This window comes from Salvia splendens, chromosome 2, assembly GCF_004379255.2.
Source record: "Salvia splendens isolate huo1 chromosome 2, SspV2, whole genome shotgun sequence".
Taxonomy (NCBI): Eukaryota; Viridiplantae; Streptophyta; class Magnoliopsida; order Lamiales; family Lamiaceae; genus Salvia; species Salvia splendens.
Window position 1 is genome coordinate 25,319,411 of NC_056033.1, and position 18,895 is coordinate 25,338,305.

The 18,895-nt window shown below is 38.9% G+C and overlaps 3 protein-coding genes across 3 annotated transcripts; all 3 read left to right on the forward strand.

Moving 5' to 3' along the window:
* The first annotated feature begins 2,763 nt into the window (after positions 1–2,763).
* LOC121776914 lies at positions 2,764–3,921 on the forward strand. The gene is made up of 4 exons (XM_042174065.1): positions 2,764–2,957; positions 3,003–3,033; positions 3,104–3,303; positions 3,477–3,921. The coding sequence occupies exons 1-4, from the start codon at positions 2,764–2,766 to the stop codon at positions 3,919–3,921; spliced, it is 870 nt and encodes a 289-aa protein (XP_042029999.1).
* Positions 3,922–7,432: 3,511 nt separating this feature from the next.
* On the forward strand, positions 7,433–13,803 carry LOC121792045 (histone deacetylase 9-like). The gene is made up of 14 exons (XM_042189826.1): positions 7,433–7,782; positions 7,888–8,000; positions 8,080–8,197; positions 8,365–8,439; positions 8,525–8,744; positions 10,113–10,176; positions 10,799–10,891; positions 10,967–11,075; positions 11,214–11,263; positions 11,348–11,438; positions 12,485–12,555; positions 13,044–13,142; positions 13,329–13,395; positions 13,469–13,803. The coding sequence occupies exons 1-14, from the start codon at positions 7,746–7,748 to the stop codon at positions 13,552–13,554; spliced, it is 1,293 nt and encodes a 430-aa protein (XP_042045760.1). The 5' UTR covers positions 7,433–7,745; the 3' UTR covers positions 13,555–13,803.
* Positions 13,804–14,852: 1,049 nt separating this feature from the next.
* Positions 14,853–17,569, forward strand: LOC121792044 (probable glucan endo-1,3-beta-glucosidase A6). The gene is made up of 4 exons (XM_042189825.1): positions 14,853–14,951; positions 15,023–16,005; positions 16,337–16,667; positions 17,309–17,569. Exons 1-4 carry the CDS (start codon positions 14,900–14,902, stop codon positions 17,344–17,346), a joined length of 1,404 nt encoding a protein of 467 aa, XP_042045759.1. The 5' UTR covers positions 14,853–14,899; the 3' UTR covers positions 17,347–17,569.
* Positions 17,570–18,895: the final 1,326 nt, after the last annotated feature.

Below are 18,895 nucleotides of genomic sequence, written 5' to 3' on the forward strand. Positions count from 1 at the left end.
GCGTATCGTTGATGCTTTGGAGCGTCGATATTTGTGTTTCCGGTTCAGGTACGATGCGGCTGGCAGACCCGGCCACACACCTATACAAAAGTGCACTGCGGCAATCAGACAGTTGGCCTACGGAGGCGCGGCAGACATGTAGGATGAGTACCTCCACATCGGTGAGACGACTGCCCTAGATTGTCTGAAGTATTTCTGTCAGGGCGTCATTGAAATATTCCGTGATCAGTATCTTCGAAGCCCTACCCCTAAAGAGTGCCAGGATCTGATGCAGATGCACGGGGAGAAGCATGGGTTCCCCGGGGTGTTGGGCAGCATAGATTGTATGCATTGGGAGTGGAAGAACTGCCCCGCTGCCTGGAAAGGGTTCTACACGACCGGCTACAAGGGAAAGAATCTCACGATGATACTCGAGGCCGTAGCTGATTACCGGCTATGGATTTGGCATGCATATTTTAGGGTAGCCGGGTCGAACAACAACCTCAACTCGTCGCCCCTTTTCAACGAGCAGTGCCAGGGTGTCGGTCCGGCCATCAGTTTTATCGCCAACGGGAACCAGCATGATATGAGCTACTACTTGGCGGATGGGATATACCCTAGGTGGCCCGTCTTTGTGAAGACGATCAGATGCGCATCAGATGAGAGGAAGACCTACTTTGCGGAATGGCAGGAGTCGGCGCGCAAGAACGTGGAGCGCGCATTTGGTGTGCTCCAGTCTCGATGGGCGGTAATTAGGGGTCCAACGCGTTTGTGGCATGTCGACTGCATTGCTGATATAATGTACGCCTGCATTATCTTGCACAACATGATTGTCGAAGATGAAGGTGTACAACTGACAAGTTGGGCCAATGACGATGAAGCCGGCCCAAGCCACGGCGTGGCCACCCCCAATATACGAAGGGGGGTACCTCACGATGAAGTCGGCCGCCTCAAGGCACATGCCGACATGCGCCAAGTGGATGCTCATATTCGACTCCAAAAGGATTTAATTGAAAAGTTGTGGGCGCGGAGGACTGCACGTCGTTAGATTTTTTTAATTAATGTAATTTTTTTTAATTAATGTACTTTTTTTAATTTAAATATTATTATTGAATTTTCTCTTATCTATGTCGTAAATTTAATTCCGTATTTTGTGTGATTGTTAATTATTTGTTTTTTATAATTTTATTTATTGTGGCTAGTCTATTGCTTGTCCAGTTGCTTGTCCTGATGATATGGCAAGAGGAGTTTTTAGTGCTGATGATGTGACATGAGGAGTTTGTGGCTAGCCTATGGCTGACCTATTACCATTGGAGATGCTCTAACTCCATTAATTAAGTGCTCGTGTGGCATGTGACTCATCAACTAAATAAAAAAATCAAAATTCTAGATAAAAACTCCTCAACTCCCATAAGCAACTCTTGACATTCTTCAAAGACCAGTGAACCAAGAGCAGCATTACCTCCACTTCTCACGGTAAAACTTCTCTCTCTCTTTCAATTTTTTGTCAATCTTTCTATTCTTTGTTGTTATTTCTTGTAAAAAATTGTGTTTTTGTGTATTTGAACTATTACATTTTTTTATGTTAGATGAAGTATATTGGTTGTTAAAGTATATGAGCAGAAACTTGTACACAGGAACATAAAGGATTACGCAAAATAAATTAAATATGATAAAGTAAATTGCATAGCCTTTCTCTAATATGCTTATTATCGCATGCCCTCCATATGGACGACATGATAGAGCCTTCTACTTTGAGTTACATTGAGTTCAACAGATCTTGAAAATCTTTTAAAAAGTAGTCGAATTTAAGTATAGTTATTATTTTCTTGAAAAATGTAAGAGTTCGAATAGGAGCATATATATATATATGTTAATCAGTATGCTTACATTTTTATGTTTTTATATATATTATTTATAGGTATAAGATGGATGCGGATTTGGGTTCAGATTATGATATTGATATCAATCTTGATGAGTTTGATGGTATTTTAACATTTTATGACAGTGATTTTGACTTAGTAGATGATATTAATATTGATGAACTGAATGATGTTGTGGATGTCATTCCTCTTTATGTTAATGTTTGGGAGGATGAAAGGAACGGAGATGGCAGAGATGGGATGATTAAAGAATCTGAGTTTGATGAGAATATGGATAAAGAAGATGAGATTTGGGCAGAAGGTGAAGGGAGTGAGTCTGATGGGACGACAAGTGTTCATTCTAGTGAAGAGGAAGCAAGATCAAGATGGCATGTATTCAATGCTAAGAGGGATATGAAAGACCCAAAGTTCAGCATGGAATGTTATTTACAAACAAGGAGGTGTTGAAGCAGGCTATTAGACAATATGCCATTGTTACCAAGTACAATGTAAAGGTTGTGAGGGATGAAAAGGATAGGGTTAATGCTAATTGTTTAAACTGTGGATGGATGATCAGAGCATCTACAAATAAGAAAGAGAAGGCAATTCAGATAAAGAAGTTCAAGGATAATCACAAATGTGCTTTAGAGATTCCGCAGAGATATATCACTTACAAATGGTTGAGCGAAACTTACAAAGAACACCTACGAGCAGACCCCAAATTCTCTAATAAGTCATTGGCTCATCAACTTGAGGTAGACTTTAAAGAAAAGACATGTGGGTCAAAGCTTTGGAGAGCAAGAAGGCATGCTTTAGAAAAAGTTATTAAATCTGAGGTTGAACAGTATGGTAAACTCAAGGATTATGCAGAGAGTTGAAAAAATTTAACCCCAACAGGACTGATCATCTGATTTTTCAGAACATGTATGTATGTATTGATGCATGGAAGAGAGGCTTCTTAGTTGGTTGTAGGCCTTTAGTAGGATTAGATGGTTGCTTCATGAAAGGTGGATACAAAGCGCAACTCCTTGTAGCTGTGGGAATTGATCCAAATGATTGCATATTTCCCATTCCATATGGAGCTGTAGATGTTGAATGCAGAGAATCATGGACCTGGTTTGTGAGGGAACTTGTCCATCGACTTAAATATTGAGAATTCAGGCTCTGGACATTTATGAGTGATAAAGAAAAGGTACTTTGTTAGTTGCTTTGTTTTAAGGATTGATTCTTTCTCTATACTAACTTAATGTATTGTGATTCAGGGACTGATTGTTGCTCTTGATGAACTTATGCCACATGCAGAGAAAAGATTTTGTGTAAGACATCTCTGGAAGAATTTGTGTAGGGCAACAACTATAAAAGGTGGCCCAGAACTAAAGGATTTGCTATGGAATGCAGCAAAGGCAACCTATCCTGCAGAATACTATAGGAGAATGGCTCTCATGAAGAAAAAGATATCAAGGCATGGGAGTGGCTAGAAAATAAGCCCCTAGTCTAAATCACACTTTAGGGATTTTTCCAAGTTTGACATTCTCTTAAATAACCATAGTGAAAGTTTCAACAGCTATATTTTGGAAGCTAGAGATCAACCAATTCTTACAATGTTAGAAGTGATTAGAATTAGTTGATGAATAGAATTTGTTTGAAGAGGAAGGTGGCTCATAAGTACACTGGGGCTATTTGTTCCAAGATCATCAAGAAGCTTGAGAAGTATAAGGAATTGTCGTCTAATTGTTGGGCAACTGAAGCTGGTGCTAGAAAATACAGCGGTGATGTATGGGAAAAACTATATGTGGTTGATCTAGATGTTCATACTTGTAGTTGTTGCCAATGGAAGTTTTTTGGAATTCCTTGCCAACACATCATTCCTTGCATCTTACAAGAAAGAAAGAATCCAGAGGAATTTGTGCAGGAATTTTACAACTTAGATAGATTTAAGGTTGCATATGGACATGTCATAAATCCTCTTAGAGATATAGACGACTATGAACCAGCAGGTTATCTCCCGATGCAACCACCTCCTGTGAAAGTGATGAGAGGAAGAAAACAAAAGCGTATGAGAAAAACAATAGATGAATAGGTTTGTAAGGTAGCAAAAGATGGAACGAAAATTTTAGGCAATGTAGGACAAGTAAAAGGAAATTGTTCTATGTGTGGAGGTCAAGGCCACAACAAAAGGACATTTGGTAGGCAAGCTTCTCAAGCTTCTCAGGGAAATGTTAGAGAAGATCAAAGTGAAGTATAGTGAAGTATGTGTAAGCATGGTAATGAGAAGAAACAAGCTGGCCGCGAGAAGGAAGAGTGCTAAGACTTCACAAGAGCATCAAGATATATCATGTCAACCTTCTAATGTTGAAAATTGAGATGATCTTGCTCTCCATGATTTGAATGTTTCATGGCTATTATCCTTTTTTTGAACGACATTTTTGGATATCAAGTCAGCTTTTGATATTGTTGTTACTTTTTGTTGCAATATTAGACATTTTATATTGCTGTTAACTTTTGTTGCAATGTTGGACGGTTTCATATTTTGCTGTCAATTTTTATTGGATATTAAGTCCTAAGTACTAATTTTCTTGCTATAGTCATTTGTCCTCGCCTACATCTTTTTTCTAATATTATGGATTTGATTGTGATTTTAATTATGTGTTATTGCTATTTTGTTTCTGGATTTTTAATGTAGGGGATTTGGAACGTGGTTGCTTTTGATTGATTCAAAGGTTATGGAAAAGCTTTTAATTATTTTAGGTGTAATTGTAGTGCTCATCCGAGGAAGCCATTATGGCTGCCCGGGCAGATTGGTCTGAAGTGGTGGTCGTGTATCGACACAAAAAATTCCACCCGGTGTCGATCACAAACCATCAGCTTTTTCTCGTGGAGGTAAAGCCAATCGCAATGATCCCTTATGGAGCTTTGAGTTCATCTCTAGCAAAAAGTAAGAGCATCCACAGTGGGACGGATGTCCCGGCGGACATCCCGACGGACTTCCCAAAAACACCTCCTGTCACGTCATAAGGACATCCCACTGCACAATGGCGGACATCCCCAAGGACATCCCGACGAACATCCCACAATAATAAAAATTCACAAATTCACCAAATTAAACAATTTACGGAATTAAATAAAAAAATATTCATTAAATAAAAAAAGTACATTTCAACAAAAAAAAAGTCTAAACAAATTACATTCTAAATATCAACGACTACCCCTCCGCGTCCATATCTCTTCAATAATATCGTTCTGGAGTCAAATATGGGCTTGTCGTTGGCACATGTCGGCAAATGCACGGACTCGATCGGCCTCTTCATGGGGTATCCCCATACGTACATTGGCGGTGGCCACGCCGTGGCTTGGACCGGCAGCATCAACATCATCATTGGCCCAATCAGTCAGTGCTGGACCTTCATCTTCGACAATCATGTTGTGCATGATAATACATGCGTACATGATATCAACGATGCTGTCAATATACTACAACCGTGATGGACCCTTCACTGCTGCCCATCGAGCTTGGAGCACACCAAATGTCCGCTTCACGTCCTTGCGCGCTGCCTCCTGACGACCCGTAAAATAGACCTTCTTTTCTTCTGTGGGGCATTTGATCGTCTTCACAAAGACGGGCCACATAGGGTATATCCCATCCGCCAAATAATAGCCCATGTTGTGCTGGTTGCCGTTGGCGACGAAACTGGCGGCCGTACCAACATCCATACACTGGTCGTTGAAAAGGGGCGATGACTGGAGGACATTGATGTCGTTGTTCGACCCGGCTACTCTAAAATACGCATGCCGAATCCACAGCCGGTAGTCAGCTACCGCTTCAAGGATCATCGTTGGATTCTTGCCCTTGAAACCGGTAGTGTACACCTCTTTCCAGGCGGCGGGGTAGTTCTTCCACTTCCAATGCATGCAATCTATGCTGCCCAACATTTCCGAAAACATGTACTGACTCCCAAGCATATCCATCAGAGCCTGGCAATCTTCGGGGGTAGGCTTCCGAAGATACCTATCCCCGAATATCTCCCTAACGCCCTCACAAAAATACTTCAGACAATCGCGGGCAGTCGTCTCGCCAATGTGGAGGTACTCATCGAACATGTCGGCCGCACCTCCGTATGCCAGCTGCCTGATTGCGGCAGTGCACTTCTGTATAGGCATGTGGCCGGGTTTACCAACCGCATCCTCCCTCATCCTGAAATACTCGTATCGACGCTCTAAAGCGCCCATGATATGCAAAAATAGTGGACGATGCATCCTAAAACGTCGCCGGAACATGTTCTCCCCAAACCGCGACTCCGGAGTGAAGTAGTCCTCATACAACCGACGGTGTGCAACGATGTGGTCCCAGGGTACTATAGTTCGACGATGGATGGGTCGAGGTACCGCCGGCTACTGCTGCTGCTGCAAGGACGCTTGTATCTCGTGATTTATCTCCCTGGACATAACGACCCGCAACTATTCTCTAATTCGCTGACGTACGTCATCAGAAATTCCACGACTACCACTACCACTAACCATTCTGGATATATAAAAGAAACGTAAAGAGAGAGAGAGAAACTCTTTAAAACAAGTAGTGCAAATGAAATAAAGTTCAACGAGTCATATATATAGAGTTTTTTTTATAAAAAAATGAAAAATCGCGACGTCCGTCGGGAACCTGGAATAGCGAACGTCGCGACGGATGTCGTCGGAATGCCGCGGAACTCAGGTGTCCGCAGCGGACGTCCGTATCCGTCCCTCCCGCGCCTATTGGCAGACATCCCGCGCGGACGTCCGGCACGCCGGTCGGACGTCCGCTTGGACGACCGCCGTTGTGGATGCTCTAAGATGAATGAATGGTTACATTAAAGGCAATGCGAAGTCGGACGTCCGCGCGGGACGTCCGCCGTTGTGGACGCTCTAAGATGAATGAATGGTTACAGTAAAGGCAATGCGAAGTTGGGAAACGACAGCCTCTCTATTATGCTTTTGTTCATTCCCTTTATATTCATTTTGGTATATTTTAATGAGTCATGTGTCAAATAAGCACTTATTTAATGGAGTTAGTGTTGTAGTAACGATTTGTATTAAATTTAAAGGCCGGCATAACTTTTTTAGTAATTATGTAAACGTGAAACTTTTTATATCAAATTGAAACAAGTGTAAAATATTTTGTATGAAAATTGGATTTACTCCTAAAATATAAGATTCAGTTTTTTACATAGGTTTTATAATAAAATGTGATTGAAATAATGATATTTGAGACCTACCTACCATTTATGGTAAAAGTGAAATGTGACTCTTATTGTGATCGAAATGGTAAAATATACCGTCCCAAGATATTAGACTCATTTCTTTTGGCACAAGAATTTAGGAGGTGTTCTTTAGTAATGTGAGTGGGGTTAGTAATAAAGTTAATTTTTACCATAAATAGAAATGACTCAAGGATGTTGGGATAACCCAAAGTAATATACGAGTCTAATATCTTAAGATGTAGCGAGTAGTAGAACATGGAGTAAATTTTTGTTCTTTTTATTAAATTGAGAGGACATACCCAAAAATTTAAAAAGAGTCGAGGTAGTACTAAAATCAAGAAATAAGGACAAAATGGAATTGAGATGAAGTGATGAACAATGAATGTTATGAGGGAAAGTTGTTAACACAGAAAATTAAAAGAAAAACACTACGGAAAGCAGAAACTCAGGAAAAGGAACGAACAAGAAGATAAAGATGAAGATGACGATGAAGTGAAGCACACTATAATTTAACGAGTTTCGATTTCGGAAACCCAAATTAATCGTTACAGCTCCTCATTCCGGAACTAATTAGGGTTTAGGTTTTCGAAAGTCATTATTTCACATTTCTTCTCCATTTCCGCCGGCGGCAAGCGTAATTCAGCGCTCATCTTCCCCAAATCGCTCTACAATGCGCACCAAGGACCGGATTTCCTATTTCTATGACGGTTTCCTTTTTAACTCTCGACTCCTACTTTCAATTCGTGCTTGTGTGTGTGTGTGTGTCTGTGAAAACAAGGGGAACCGTGCTGACCGGATGAAGGGAACTGCAGGGGATGTGGGGAACGTTTATTTCGGGCCTAATCACCCGATGAAGCCGCACCGTTTGTGCATGACGCACCATTTGGTTCTGGCGTATGAGCTTCACAATAAGATGGAAATCTATGTTCGTGCCTTGACCTTACTCGATTCCTTCTTCCCTTTTCTAGCTATTTATACCTGATTAATATTTCCTGAATAATTAGAGGCCTCACAAGGCTTATCCTGTGGAGCTAGCTCAGTTCCATTCTCCGGATTATGTTGAGTTTCTGCAGCGAATCACTCCCGACAAGCAACAACTTTTCGCTAATGAGATGGCCAAATGTATGAGTTTTCTGTGAAATTTATGGCTTTTATAAGTTTTATAGCTTTTATAAGAATTAATCCAGCCACAACTGTTTTTAGTTGTTGGAATTTGTGCATTGATTTTTTTTTTGTTCAGATAGATTTGATGTTAATGTGATTTCTTAAATAACTGTTGTAACTTGTAGATAATCTTGGTGAAGATTGTCCAGTCTTTGAGAATCTGTTTGAGTTCTGTCAAATTTATGCTGGCGGTACATTAGGTATGTTTCTGTTTACATATTTGGTGGCTCTCTACCAAGCCTTGCTTCCCCAAACTTTCACTGAGCCATGCTGATTTGCTGCCAGATGCTGCACGGAGATTAAATAATCGGCTGTGTGACATTGCCATAAATTGGGCTGGTGGATTGCATCATGCAAAGAAGTGCGAGGCATCTGGGTTCTGTTACATCAATGACCTTGTGTTGGGAATTCTGGAGCTCTTGAAGTACCATGCTCGTGTGTTATATATTGATATTGATGTCCACCATGGTGATGGGGTGGAAGAAGCCTTTTATTTTACTGATAGGTACCATAAAAATAATAGTTGATTCATTGTCAAAGTCCTTCTGATGGGTGATATTTTATAATCTGATGATTATGCTCCATTCTAATCGGCATTAAAATGGTGATGACTTCTCTTGGACTGGTGCAGCTGCCAGCTAGGCTTGTGCTTTCATGTTACTTGTAGATGTCTTAAGAAGTGTCGGATAATTTTCTAATGTACTGTTTGCTGTGTCTTCACAAACTCTCCTCCAAATTTTGCCACTTAGACATGAAAATACCATTGGAAACGCTTACCAGATTTCCACGGGCCTTTTCCTCATGTATTATAAAATGCTAGAAGTAAGTTAGATTTGTGACAGAATGAATATAGCTAGATTATGGCATTATGCACATCGCAAATAATCTATTCTTGTTATGCCTTTGAATTTATTGTGTTGGCATATATCAGTGTTGTTAGGGTCGCGGGGCGCACCGGGTCGATGGGGTGAAAATTCGGGTCGCGGGTCGACGAGTCGACGGGGTCGAGAGACCCACAAAGCTAGGTTAATTTTTTTGCCTTTTAATATTAAATAAAATAAATATATTGCTCTAATGTTTATAATATATCAAATAATATAAATGTAGACGCAATTCATGTGAATAGAGATAAAACGGAAAATAGAAATGATCAAAATATCAAAACAATTCATAAGTCATAACACAATAAATAATTGAAACCATTGTCTGAAAATATCAAAACAAAGGAATATATGAAGGGTGGCAGAAACAGATCTTTGAATTGTTTATTTGTTTAGGAGTGAAGAGGCCGAATTCTAAAGTGTAGAAAGTAGGTTTGAAAAGTTTGATGTGGTGCATGCATATATATAGAGAATTGTGATTGAGAGAGTCAGAAAACATGTGAGAGATCTGAGAAAATCAGAGATAGCATGTGTTTAGGGCGACCCAGGCGACTCACTCGACCCAGGCGACCCACTCGACCCAGGCGACCCAGCGGCGACCCAGTATCTCGATCGACCCACCCATGTTGGGGCGGTGATGGTCTCGACCCAGGCGACCCGGGCGACCCGAGCGACCCGAACGACATTTTGACAACACTGGCATATATGTACTTTATTACATATTGAGGCATAACATAATAAATTAAATAACACTAGAGCGATTGATATGTAGGCTTATATGCTCTTGGCATCGATGCTTTTGCTTTTGGAAAGTATCTCTCGAGTAGTAAGACATCATGCTTTAGCTAAATATCCTTTAACTGCTATTTGATGATCATAGAATTTCTTGGTGATGTGGGCTAGAAGGTTATATGCTGGTCATTACTTTGAAGAAGTTATGAACCTGCAGTATTCAACTAATAATTTTTGGTACATAACTTTTTACATGGCAGGGTGATGACGGTTAGTTTCCACAAGTACGGTGACTTGTTCTTTCCTGGAACAGGTGATGTCAAGGTGCTTCCTTCCTTCCGCTATTTTCTGTTTGTCATAGTGGAAAATATGGTGACACTTGAAGATATAATGAACTTCTCTTGGTTCAGTTGTATCATATGATTCGATGGATCGCCACTTTATAAAATAAGTGGATTACATTTTAAAGTTATCAATTTTTGTATTATGATATGCTAGAATTCATGAAGAATTCAGCCCTTCAGATTATCTCTTCTGTCAGCTTGTTGTGTCTGTCTCAGAATATTGTATCTAAATCTGCATCGTATTATGGACTCAAAACAATTTACTGCTAACCTCTTTCTACCCTCTCACCCTTAAATCCCAGATATTGGTTTAAGGCATGTCATGTTTTCTGTTAGCTCGACTTGATTACTGATAGATTTATGATACCTGAAATTGTATTATTATATAATTTCTAATTTCTGGCGATTAAACCTTCAAATTCGGGCAGTAGTATAGGGACCAATTCCTATACTGCTCCATTCAGAATATTCATGCATGCATGGAATTAAATTGTTAAAAAAGTAATCATTGATTCATTACGAGGAAGTGTACTGCTTCTAAACCTCTGTACCATACTACCGATGTTGAATAAGTATGTTCTTGTGTTTTTTTAATTCTCAAGGATGTTGGAGAAAAAGAAGGCAAAAATTATGCGATAAATGTACCCCTTAGGGATGGAATAGATGACGGAAGCTTCTTACGTCTCTTTAAAATGGTAACTTTTCATCAGCTCTGTTTGTCGTGCTTTCTTTTCGGTATTAATAAATTTTCTTATGTGTTGATTTTATAGATCATTTTGAAAGTTGTTGAGTGCTATGCTCCTGGAGCCATTGTTCTCCAATGTGGAGCAGATTCACTTGCCGGGGACAGATTGGGATGCTTCAACCTTTCTATCGATGGTAATATGATTGCTGTTTGAAGTTTAAACTATTCTTTTTTCCTGTTTCATTCACCATCATGTTCGCTGTTCTGTCCTGGGCAGACTGTTGTGATAGTTTGTCTTATCACTTACATGTCACGTGGGGTTTTTCCTACAGGTCATGCAGCTTGTGTGAAGTTTGTCAAGCAACTTAATTTACCTTTGCTGGTAGGCCTTTAAATAGATTATCAGTTTATTTCTGCAATATGGTTTTTATTTTCTGAACTTGCAGAAAGAGTTTTCTGCTTGCAGGTAACTGGAGGTGGGGGATACACCAAAGAGAATGTGGCCAGATGTTGGACTGTGGAGACAGGAGCACTTCTAGGTGTGGAGCTTGCTAGTGGTATGGTTATATACTTAGAGTTGCCATTAATGCTAGTTTACGTTTTACATGATGTATTCCACAGCACTTCTTTGAACTTGGATGACTATTATACCTATTCATCCCTGTCCATTTAGTATAGTTATGTTGCTCACATATCTACTGTGAAGTTATGGTATGTGCTATTCGATGGATCAAAGATTGATTTCTGGCAGTTATGCTCTCATTTATCTTCTTTACCTGGACTTAAAAACATATATTCTCTTCTTTATATGCTCATATCATGAGCATGCTCATAAATATATTTGGTGACATATTAATGGGGCCAATATATCTAACTATTCCTATCCTTTTTCCCTAGATCCTGAGACTTATTATTCTAGATTTAGCTTATGGAATTATATGGTCAATAACAGCACATGTTTGATGCATAACTTTTTTCACTTCAGCCTTCAGCACCAGCACATGGTCAAACTTTTAGTTTTAGTTTTTAGTAAATGTTTGTGTTATGGAGTGAAAAAGGCAGGTTAGAACCATTGATAAACAACTCGAAGATAAAGACCAGAAAGTAACTCTCAAGCTTTTGTAAACAAGAACCAACAGAACTTGGAAATAAAATAGATAATAATCCTCTCACTGAGGCCTAGGTTTTCACTGCCTAATAACTTTGATCTCTCTGGATAGTGGATACATTCTTCAAACTCCACTGTGGAATATATAGGAGTGCAGTAGAATAATCCCATCAAATTTGCTCTAATTAATTTAAAACAAAATAAAAAATAATGCAATAAGCTTAGAAATCTGCAATCACGTGGATCCAATCACCATCCTTTCCATTCCTGGTAATCAATATATTTTGTCTTAGTCATGTCATCATATGTAATTATCCTTTTGAGTCCCTTCTGCAATAAGATATCTTTACAACCTTTGCTATCTTAATACACCTTGTTCTGTGTGTGAGTATTATTGGTTCAAATTCATAGAGGCCATCTATATCGTCGTATAGTTATGCAAAATGAAACTACCTTATGTACCATATTTAATCACTTATGCATAATGTTTTGCAGAGATACCAGAAAATGAGTACTTCAAATATTTTGCTCCGGATTACTCGTTGAAATGCCCAAGCGGGCACATGGTATGTGATCATAAATATCTTATATCCCTGTTTCCCACTTGGGGTTGATATATGAGAATTTAGTATCAGCTTAATCGTGCTTAACTATACTCCCTCCGTCCATAAAAATATGTGCATTTGAAATGGCACCGAAATTAATCCAAAATTGGTAAAGTGAGAGAGAGGAGGAGAAGGATAGTTAAAGTAGTGTCAGTGGATAGTGAGACCCATATTATTATAGTGTTCAATGAGTTGTAATGGTGGGCCAATAGTTGTATAAGTTGTAAATAAATTGATGTATATGGGTAATGCTATAAATGGAAATGCCCATATTTTATGGACGGACGGAAATGGAAAGTGCACATATTCTTATTGTACGGATGGAGTGTATATAGTGGAGTATATGTTATGGTTATTGGCCTAGCCAACCAGGTTGGACTTCATTTGATTCATTTTTGTTGAATGCATTTGATTAGTTTAACAACTTCAGCCTCTTGTTCATCTGGCAGGAGAATTTGAACAGCAAATCATACCTTAACAACATCCGACAACAAGTTTGCGAAAATCTTAGTGCCATTCAACATGCACCTGGCGTACAAATGCAAGAGGTAAATAGAGTACTGATGGGACTTGATTGTAGTCTTGATCTTGCTCATGGCTTTCTATTATTCGTTTGTTCATGCTGAAGCCGTTGTCTGAATAGTGTTGACGTCTAATTATCAATTATGCATGGTATATCATGTTTAACGGATAGTTGTTTAATTGGAATCCTGAATTTATTGTGTTTTATCTAGGTGCCTCCGGATTTTTATATTCCTGATCTTGATGAGGATGAGCAGAATCCTGATGAACGTGTAACTCGTAAGTAAAAGTTTGCCCTCTTCTGATCTCACATCTTTTTGGCTCTAATTTACAAATGAAATATTTCTTCCAGGACAAATGCAAGACAAGCATGTTCAGCGTGACGATGAATATTATGAAGGTGATAATGACAACGATCAGAACAACGATGGTACGTAGCCGGTATTAGGAATTTTGTTTCGATATAGTTCCAAGTCTCTGCTCGAAATGTGAATATGTAGCAACCTCGAAATAGCTACCCTTTTGTCTGTTATTGGAACAGTGTATCTCGACTTTTTTGGATCATGTGTAAATTTATTTTTGTAACGTTGCATTACCAACGTTATTGTAAGCTATATATGGCGAATGAAATGATCAAAACTTAAATGCAATATTTCAAGTTGCACCAGCGGCGGCAACTCACAGTCACTTATTTGAGTATTCATATTTTGTAAACGTTTCAACTATGTTTCATTAAAACCAAAAGTGAATAGTTTCACCATATGTTTTACCAATTTGTCTTTCCAATCATCTTCCATCTTAGTATTTCAGAGGTCTATCTGGAAAGAGGACATTTTAGTTGAGACAGAGATGAGTATGTAGTACTCCTATTTTATCATCCCAAAGTTATTTGTTTATAGAGATTTGATTACTTAAATTACAGTTTCATGAAATTACAACCTAAGTACAACCAAATGGACACCAGGAAAAAGTGCTATTAATACTTCAGGTCTGTACGGCTGAAACAAAACTATGATTAATGTGATAAAATATACTCCCTTTATCCCATAAGAATCCACACTCTTTCCTTTTTAGTCCGTCCCACAAGAGTCACATTTCACTTTACCATATAAATGATAAGTATGCCCCACATTCTACCAACTTATTACACTCACATTTTATTATAAAAATAATATAGATAAGTGGGATTCATAACACACTAACTTATTCAACTCAAATTTATTACATTTCTTAAAATCCGTATCCACACCAACTATTACTTCGGCTAGAATCTGTTACTTGAATAAAACTGGATCTTGTAGAATCATATTGAATATTTGTGGAACGGATGTAGCATTATGTATCCATTGTATACAGATTCCAAAAAGATATGCATAAAATGGCGCCTTGTTTTATAAATACTTATGTTTTTAAGCAAACACAGATAGACATTAATCACCCTAACAAATGAAGAGTCCTAATAATTATATAGCACACGATTGGTGTCTCGTTTATATATTCTTTTCAGACAACAAACCCCTAAAACAAGACACAACCTAACCTTAATCAACTCATCACAATGTTCCAATTATTTACTAGTCACAATCTTTGTCTTCTATTATAGATAATTATTTGTCTTATTCTCCAACCACAATGCATTCCTATTTTCTTATCATACATTGCAAAAAGATCATTGATCAGCTTATTCTTGAATTTGGTAGTTCAACAGTTTCTACAGCATTTCCCACAATATATATAGGATTAGTAACTCTGCATTTTCACAAAACAACAAAGGAAAGCAACAATGAAGACTACCATTTTGGCTCTCTCACTATGCTACATAGTTTCACTCTCATGTAATTATATTAATTTCATTCCTTCATAAGCTTGAATTTTACTAACCATTTATTCCCTTTTTTTTCTTCAGCTGCATTACTTGGATCGGACAAAATCGGCATAAACTACGGCCGGATCGGAAACAACCTCCCGTCGCCCTACCGCTCCATCGAGCTTCTCCAGTCGATGAACGTCCGCCACGTGAAGCTCTATGACTCGGACCCCGAAGTCCTAAAGCTTCTCTCGGAGACGGACATCCACGTCTCAATCATGGTCCCCAACGACCAGATCTCCCGGATCGCCTCAAACCGATCCGAGGCGGACCAGTGGGTCAACCTAAACGTCCTGGCCCACTACCCAAGTACGAGAATCCGTTTCGTACTTGTGGGGAACGAGGTCTTCAGCAACAACGACAAGCAGATGTGGCTGGACCTCGTCCCAGCAATGAGGTACATCCGAAAATCGCTAAGCGAGCTAAACATCCACAACATCAAAGTGGGGACCCCGGTCGCCATGGACGTCCTCGAGACAAGTTTCCCGCCCTCGGCCGGGAAATTCCGGTCCGACATCCCGGCCCAAGTGATGAGGTCACTAATGAAATTTTTAAACGGCACAAGATCATTTTTTTTCCTAGATGTGTACCCTTTTTTCCCATGGTCTAAAAATCCCACAACAATGAGCTTAGACTTCGCATTGCTCAAGGAAGGCAACCTAACTTATACCGATCCAAATAGCGGATTAATCTACATGAATGCTCTGGATCAAATGCTCGATTCGATCAACTTCGCGATGGCGAAGCTCGGTTTCGAGAGCATTCGGATGGCGATCTCCGAGACCGGGTGGCCACACGAAGGCGACATCGACCAGCCCGGTGCCAACGCCTACAACTCGGCCACTTACCTCTGCAATCTTGCGGCCAAGATGTCGTACGAGCCACCTCTCGGGACGCCGGCTCGGCCAGGAGTTGAGATTCCGACCTTCATATTCTCTCTCTACGACGAGAACCAGAAGCCCGGCCCCGGCACCGAGAGGCATTGGGGGATTCTCAGCAGCAGTGGCCGATCCATTCACCAGGTATCATCTTCGCCAAAACCTGACACCTTTTTTTATAATCAAACAAAAAACACATTTCATCACGTTATTTTAATACAAAAAAATCCTTATTCAAATTATAGATATATGGAGTAATAAATTTTCGATTTTATAATATACCAAAATCCATCCAAAATTGGAAAAACTATAGTTTGATCATGACCAAATTTTGAAATAATTTCACTATGAATATTCGATTTTTAGATATTTTACTCATTCCTTCATACTTACTCTTCTCACCCTAACATAAAATAACTTTAAAAATGCCACTCCATCAAAATAATGCAAATTCACTTGAATAAATTTGTTCCAGATGGATTTGGCCGGGTCGTGCCCGGCCGGAGATAAGGGTGAGGCGCGACATTTGGCGAAGCCGGTGAACAACCGGCCTTACAAAGGGAAGATATGGTGTGTTTTGGCCACCAAGACAATGAGGGAAGTGGACTTGGCTCCGGCTGTGGAGTTCGCCTGCCTGCAAGGCAACGCCACCTGCAACGAGCTAGCCCCGGGTGGGGCATGCTACACGCCCGTGTCGATCGTGTCTCATGCTAACTATGCGTTCAGCTCTTATTGGGCTAAGTATAGAGGTGATGGTGCGTCTTGTTACTTCGATGGCCTTGCAGTTCAGACCATTGTTGATCCTAGTAAGTTTAATTACACTTTATTTATTGGTACGTAATCAAATGCAAACTCTATATATCGTACAAACTCAAAATTATGATCTGTACTGTTAGAAAATGTCAACGCATAATAACATCAACCGATAATGTCATCACAGTATCAACTGTTGAAGTTGTGTTGGCACTATATATGTTGACATCAAAATCTTGAAATTTAACAATGTGTTGACGTTGTGTTGCGGAGTTTGGAGTTTGCATTTTATCAGTGCCCAAACATCATATATATATATATATATATATAGGGTTTTGATCTATGCAAAACTGGATTTAAATACAGAAACGCAGAACAATATCATAATTAGGGCACTTTTAGGTCATAATTAGGTAATTTGTAGGTCATGCTAACAAAGCATGACCTAAAACGATCTTAGTATGACATTAAATCCAAATATTATAATATGACCTAAAATTGCTTAATTATGACCTTCCGTGTTTTTGGTTAATTATTGACCATTAGATCATCTAATCCTAGGGCTGAGATTTGGTCTGCATTTCTGGATTTAAACACATACTTATTTTGATCATCTCCCTATATATATATATATATATATATATATATGTTCAAATATTTTTATGTCGAGTGAAATTGAGTGTTGATTTTGCAGGTCATGGGTCGTGCAAGTTCCCTAGTGTGACCGTGTGATGAAGGATGGGGAAGGCATAATGTTTGGTTTGGTTTGGTTTGGTTAATGAGTTTTCTTATAAGGTCTTTTTATTTTATTTTATAATTGCTATAGTCTTAATATTTATGTTTGGTTGATGACTATATATAGTTTGCTTTGTATCGAGAAGAATACGAAATTGTGCCGTATCTTAGATGCGGAGTGGTTAAATTTGTTATGGAATTTGAAAGATTACTATTGATATGTGTGTTGGATCGTGTGTCTCAAAGTTTATTTTATTCATCATCAGTTTGATTACTACTACATTTATCAATTTTTCATTTGATACCGATACCGATACCGATACCGATACGGATTTTAAAAAGGTAGATTCATCCGTTCTGCGGTAGTAAAGAACGTTCTTTTTCGGTACGCAATTTAAGAAAAAATGTTTTAAGTGATTAAGTAAAGAAAGAATAAATTATGAAATGAAAATGGTAGAGAGATGAAGAGAAAATAAAGTAAAGGAGTCCAAATTAAGTTTAAAAAATGTGATAACTTTTATAGAAAATGGAAATGACTCGCTATTATAGAATGTACAAAAATGACAACATAACTCTATTAGTATAGAGTAGATGCTAAAAGTTAATTTAATTTGAATTTTTGGTTTATATAGTGACAAGTATCTAATTAAATATAATTATAATCAGTGAAATGTAGTACAAGAGCAATGCTAATTAACTGGAGTAACAGAGAAATGTGAAAGGTAAGTGTGAATAACAAATATAGATCTTGGACTTTGGGTTTGTATTAATAGAGAAATGATATGCTACACACTTAATTATGTGAGCTCTGTCAAGAAAGGAAAGAAGAGTAAATCATGTCAAGAAAGGAAAGAAGAGTAAATCATTCTATTTTAGGTAGAAGAATCAAATTGATAGGGAATTGATACAATTAGGGCTGATTGATCTTTTCCTTAGTTATCATATGTCTATACCTATATAAGGTGATGTATTGTACACAAATGAGATCAAGAAAAAGAAATACAAACCAATGTCTTCTACCAATCTCTCCTCTCTCGATTACCATCTTTAAGATGGTATCAGAGCAGGCAAGCGCTTTTCTTTTCAAAAACTAATCCCTCATCCCTGCAAAACCAAAACAGCCATGTCAGAATCTGAAAATTCGGACACAGAATCACCCCACAGCCCACCAAAAACCAACCTAACAAACTTCCCAATGGAATTTGCTGCCCAATTCGCAGAATTTCTCAAACAGAGTCTCAGAATTCCCAAAAAATCGAACTCATCATCGACATCCCAACAACCAAACTCAAACCAACCTGAATCCCTTGGAGAAATCTCCATCAAAACCAAACTCAATGGGGATAATTACCCCCTAAACCAAACTCATCATCGAGCAATAGGGGGGAAGGGATTGACTTCTCACATTGCCGGAGTTTCAAAACCTCCCCCAACCACCGATCCCAGCTACACGAAATGGCAGCAATGGGACTACTGTGTATTCAACTGGATCATCATTAACCTCGAGACAGAACTTGTGAACGAGGAGTCAAGATATGCGACAGCC